At 45.1% G+C, this 6,000-nt stretch overlaps 1 protein-coding gene across 1 annotated transcript in view; it reads left to right on the top strand.

The window, feature by feature from the left end:
* The first annotated feature begins 1,512 nt into the window (after nt 1-1,512).
* The window catches only part of epha6 (eph receptor A6), a 191,267-nt gene continuing 186,779 nt past the window's right edge, over nt 1,513-6,000 (top strand). The window contains exon 1 of the mRNA XM_030428095.1: nt 1,513-2,240. Coding sequence (XP_030283955.1) covers nt 2,162-2,240 — 79 coding nt within the window. The 5' untranslated portion in view covers nt 1,513-2,161. The remainder of the gene's footprint in view (nt 2,241-6,000) is intronic.

Below are 6,000 nucleotides of genomic sequence, written 5' to 3'. Positions count from 1 at the left end.
TCATAAATCACCAGGCTGTCTGTCTGTCTACTGATAAGTTTTACTGATTAATACTAAAGTGTATGGTGTGGTTTCCCTTTCAACTGCTGCTACAAGTGTTTGAAAGTACATTACTCAAAATATGTCAGAGATGTTAGGATATTTTAGGAGCTGAGCTGCATGTCGAAGTGTCCTTGAGCAAGATACTGAACCCCAAATTGCTCCTGATGTGCGGTTGACACCTTGCATGGTGGTCTCTGCCATCAGTGAGGGCCCTGCGATGAGCTGGCGACTTGTTGGGAGTACCCTGCTCTCACCCAGAGACAGCTGGGATTGGCTCCATCAAAAACCCCTGCGACCCCATAAAAGGGATAAAGCAATGTTGTAGACAATGGATGGATGGATATCCCTAACTCATTTTGAGTAGTGTATATTGCTGAAACGAGTTCAACCAAAAATGAAAATTCAGTCATCATCTGCTGACCCCCATGCCAATGGGAAGCTGAGTAAAGTTAGTTAGTTAACGAAACGTTTCCTGAGCTTCATGGGAGAACAGCGTTGCATCATTCTCCATGGCTCCATACAGCTCGTCGAGTTAGATCCAAGTTCACAAGAAGCCCTGAGACAGCAGTTTGATTTGAAAAGATGGTATTTATTCCCTCCGGGCACAGTCACGCTGATGCTTTCATTAAGGCTTTTAGCATAGCAGCTGCAGTAAAGATTTGGGCTTTAATGGGGCAATTTGTAAGAAAAGATTTTTGAGTCACATTCCCAACTAATCAAATAATGATGCCCCGGGTTCCCAAAATCTTCTAAAACTGAAATTTTCAGACGTAGGACGGGTCAGCCGCCGTCCCAAAGCATCAGTTTTTAACATGTTGGGAATGAGACAGTTTGAAAAAAAATCTAAATTTCGTACAAATAGCTCTTTAAAAAGGGTGTAATTATAATGTCTTTTCACATCAATTTGGGATCTCACATGTCATATGGAGCCATTTTCTGTTGACTGACTTTCCATCAGTGAGTATAGTGACTGAAATTAAATTTTGGGGTGAACTGTTCCTTTAAAGTTTCAACGTAGATCCAAATGCTGTTTGTCCTTCAGTGCAAAAAAGTGCATTTGAATATACACAGCAATGATTGCACATAAGGCATCAATTCAAATAGTCCAAAAAGACAGAATGCATCGTTTTGCTTTTTTTAAAAAAATACAAAAACTACGTTTTATTCTACATTGATTTCAAAGGGATCCAATTAGGATGAATAGATTTTTTTTTTTTTTTTTTTAAACTTGATCAGCTTCCTCTTTCTTACATGACGTAATGACAGATTAATATTCTGTTAGATGAGGCCAACCGGTTCAAAATGCTATCACGCAAGGCCACACGTCCATTTCCCCATTTCGGAGTCCTTGTGGGAAAAAAAATGGGAAGCCCTGCACTTGAACCAATTCAGATAACACACATACACACGCGCGCGCGCACGAACACACACACACACGCCATTGCCTTGTCAGCTAACCCCCTCTAGTGCCGAGCATCCTGCACAGATGCGCACAGTCCCTCACTGTAGCCGCCGCTTCACTTTCTCCTCCGCTGCATCCCAATCACTCCTCTGTTCGCCTTCCCCACCTCTCTGCTACTGCTGCTGCTGGTGGTGTTGCTGGTGCTGCAGCAGCGGACCGGGCTGGAGACAGCGGGCTGGTAGTCCGAGCCGAGCCGAACCGCGCACTGCTGTGCCAACACCGGGTCCGTCACGACTCCGTGCGCTACGGAGACGCACTAGGTTGAAAAGGACATTTTTTGTGTGTATTTAAAACAATGCAACACCGCCGACCGAAGTGCATGGGACGTCTTCAAAGTTGTTAGGAGCCAGATGTTTGATTCGGGTCAAACTGATTGTCTGGTTTCACTTTGAATATTTTGGCGACTTTTTTGTCCGAATCCTCTCCGTTCCGCGCCACCGCCGCCTCCGCTGCCCCCAGGTGAAGGGATGGATCTCCTCTTCCCCAGTCAGCCGGCATCTCTTTCCATCTGGGACCAAATGTAAGGACCAGGACCAGAACCAGGACCATTGGATCGGTTCTCGTTGGGGGATCCAGCCGCGCGTCTTTTTTTTTTTTTTTTTTCTTTACGCCTCTAACCACGTTACCTCAGATACAGCTCTAGATGTTTCCGCAGACATGAGTTTTGGACACAGATTTTTCCTCGTTGCACTCTTTCTTGGAATTGTCCCGAGTCGCTTCGGCCACTGCAACCAAGGTGAGTTTAATGAGGATTCCCGAATTTGACCATATATGTGCTGTTACAGTGCATTTTCTCAGCGGATCCATCGTTTCAAACGTTTTCACTTAATAACCGATAAAGTAGCAGGCATCGCATAAAGTAGTTACAGGGAACCGATAAAGTGATCAGAGCAGGTGATCTGCAAGAAAATAGTCCGACAGTCATGCAAAAACTGAGAAGTTTGATATCAGCCCTTTGCCCCCGTCTGTACCAATCCTCTTTGTTTTGGGGTGAAATTAAAGGTGACCCAGAGCATGGAGAAAACCTACTTCAATTAAAAAATATATATATATCAGAGCTGCATATTCTTGGGACTTAATATGTCCCTGACCTCACTCATTTTAGTCTCCATCATCTCGAATTAAGCTTTCTGTCTGCTTGGAAATGCACCCTGACAGAATCCACATTCAGATTGTTAAAGTTTACTATTTTACGAGTGGAGTTCAGTGGATGGCCTCATCTGATTTAGAATTTAAAAAAAAATGTTTTATCCAAACACTGAGTCAGATATTAAAATGAAATCAAGTTTTTATGGAAATCGGCTGCTGAAGCGACAACCCTGAGGCTGCTTTAATTACACATTTCTACATCACACACACACACACACAGCAGACAGTGGAGGAGCCACAGATTGAATCGTTAAGTGGGTGACAGTGTGAGAATGTGTACTGAGCGTCTGCTTGAGACTCGCATGTCTGCGTGCTGCAGGTGTTGCAGTCCATGTCAGACACACGCAGTAAAAGATTGCGGGCTGCTTTGTGTGAGTGTGAAAGGGCACACATCTGTTCTGTGTGTGTGTGTGTGTGTGTGTGTGTGTCCTGTGTGTGTGTGTGTGACACTGTTTACTCCTGCTTCCCTCTTTTGCATGAGCCTGCAGCCCACCTGTCTTTTCACATGATCCGTGAGCGTGCATGTGAGTGGGCACTGGCACTTTTGTGTGTGTTTCATGCACGCACACACACACGTACACACAAACACACACACAGCCGCAGCAGCAGCAGTGAGGTTTAAAATAGTCTTATTGATTGCGTGGGACACAGCTGGATCTGCCCCCCCAGGTTATATTTTATTGTTCTCTCAGTTCAATAAGAGCGATGCTACTCCCTGTTCTCCCAGACAGCTGCTACATAACTGCCTCACTCTGTGTTTTTCTCCGCCGCAGATTGAATGATTGAACTGATGTCTGCCTCCTATTGTACTTTAGTCTTTCATATTGACTGGTCTGGGACCTCAGCGGCACAATTGCAGTCGTCAGCCACCACAGCGCGGTGCAGCTCGGAATGGAGGGAACCGATAATGACTCGGACGGCAGTGAAAAGTGTCTCGTTAGGAGCCGAGGCGGGAATGTTTCTCACCTTGCCCACAATATGCTCATTTGTCAATGGATTACTTTCATATTTCCCCAAATTAATTTCCTGCTGTACACAATGGCCCCGGTGGCTTCACAGGCTTGATTGCCAGGGGACAATCCAGCGTAGGGTTTGCGTGACTATTGAGGAGACTCTAAATTGAATGCAAGGGTCCGTCTCGACCTTTTCCGCCGAATTCACGTTGAGGTCCAGCCAAAGGAAATCATTGTTTCCTGTCTCGCCGCTGTGTCCCGGGGACAAAAGCCAACATCATCGCACAGAGGTGTTGTTGTGTACTTCGACGCCTCTGACCGGTGGCAAACAGAACTCCCAAAACTGGGGATTTTGCGAACAAAATTGGCCGAGATGTCAGCTGTTAGGAGAACAATAAAAACCAATCACCTTTCGCGTCTCGCCTGCGTGCCTCCTCTCACAGCAACATATCACACAGTCCCTCGCATCAACCCAACTGGGAGTGCAGACAGTTATTAACAAAGCTCCACTCACTCACTGCCAGGTTTGAACAAGCCTGTTTCCTCCCCCATCAGTAGATCTCTTCCCATAATCTTTACTTTTCTTCTTTTTCTCTTTCCAATTTCCCTCCCCTGTGAAGTCGGCTGCGACGGCTGTATTTATCATAATGAACATTCACAAATCTCATTTGCTAACCTGATTTCTTGAGCCCTTGTAGAATATTCCACGAGCAAAAGACTGCTCGTACCCAGTAAATTGGGAAACGGTCTCTTTGTTCCACAGATTTATTTTTTTTTAATCTTACCTGACAGAGAGATTCAGGAATGAAAAATCACAAGCAAGCCCATCCCCGGGAAAGAAAACAAAAAAAACGGATTAGCACCACATGTGAAAGTTATTTTATGTTGGTCAGACGCCTCTCCATCTCTGAAAGTTCGAAGGCACAAGACTTAAAAGGATCCAGTTATGAAATCATAATCAAGATAACGCAACTCTTTGCATTTATTTATGTGGAGGGGCTGATTAAAGCTGTTGCCCTCGCTGCTGCCACCCGCGGAGTACCACTATCACCATCACCGCTGTAGACGAGGGAGATATTCACCAGCAGCGCGCTGTCAAGGAAAATCAATCAATCAGAGAGAGAGAGGGGGAGAGAGCGGCCGCAAAAAAAAAATGTTAAGTCTGCACCTTTGACTGGAAAAGCCACAGCGTGGGTTTTGTGTGCTGTGACCACGTGTGGATGTGAATTCTTAATACACGGGAGCAAGACATTGGGTTTATTCTGAAACACTTTGAAAACACTGTAGATGCATCTTATCCACAGTATAGAAAGTTGTATACATACTTTTAAGCTCTAGGTATGAAAAATGAATTTAAATCCATGTGAAAGCTCCCTCAATTTCTACCTTATTACTGTTAAGTGGAGCACACGCTGCTACATGTAATAAGAGGTCTCCCCACGAAGCTTCTCCCGCCCAGAGACACCGAGACGACTCCTCCAGGCTGGAGACTGTTAATTTACTAAGGGCTCGGCTTCCTCAAAGGCATTCCCGTATTAAGATAATGATTGTTGAGTTTTATTGTATGCGAGCTTTATGGCCACCTGGTGAACGAGATCCGCTTGGCACTCGAGGAAAAACAACTCCCGCCGAAGTCGTAAGCGGTCGAGCAAATGCGCCGCGGTGAATGCTGAGCAATATTTAAAATGTCAGTCATGTGAATTAGCTTTGGTATTAAATAAACCATGCTGCAAGTGTTGCATATCTCAGTCCATTAGCTGCCAGTTATACTTACACATGCGGCATGTTATCGGCGATGGTTGTGCAAAACCTACATCGGGTTCTCCGACCTTCGAGGCTGCAGAAACCTGAAGCTGGTTGGAGTTGAGCGTCTTCACACCCACACAGGTGTTTCCACTTGTTTCGTCTGATTAGACTCCATCTGAGTAGCTGTGGACATGAGCAGACTGAGCTTGAAGGACGTGGAGGGGTTTTTTGCCTTCCGTAGTCAGAAGAGCCAAAGATCCAGACTCGAAAGAAGGGAGAGAGAGGGAGAGGAAGCGACATGCAGCGAAGGATCACGGCATGGAATCAAAAAAAAAAAAAGGTTCAGTACATAGAGCACTTTTATGAGGCGGGCTTTGATTTTTAGCTTCGTGTCATTCTGTTTGTTGACTGCCGCCTACCTCCACACAACTTTGACCTGAGCCAGAGGTAGGAACTTCTGACAACTTTTGACTTTTACTCCCTACATTTAAACACACTTAAATGTACTTTCTACTCCTTACATTTTTTTTTTTTAAAACAGGCTTGTGACTTTAGTTTGAATGCATTTGAGGGGAAATTAATGATTATTTTCTTTATTTGCCGCCTTCACGAGACTGATTTCAAGACTCGAATGGGGAGGAAGGCGTG

This window comes from Sparus aurata, chromosome 9, assembly GCF_900880675.1.
Source record: "Sparus aurata chromosome 9, fSpaAur1.1, whole genome shotgun sequence".
NCBI classification, from domain to species: Eukaryota; Metazoa; Chordata; class Actinopteri; order Spariformes; family Sparidae; genus Sparus; species Sparus aurata.
This window is presented reverse-complemented; position numbering and strand designations above follow the sequence as displayed.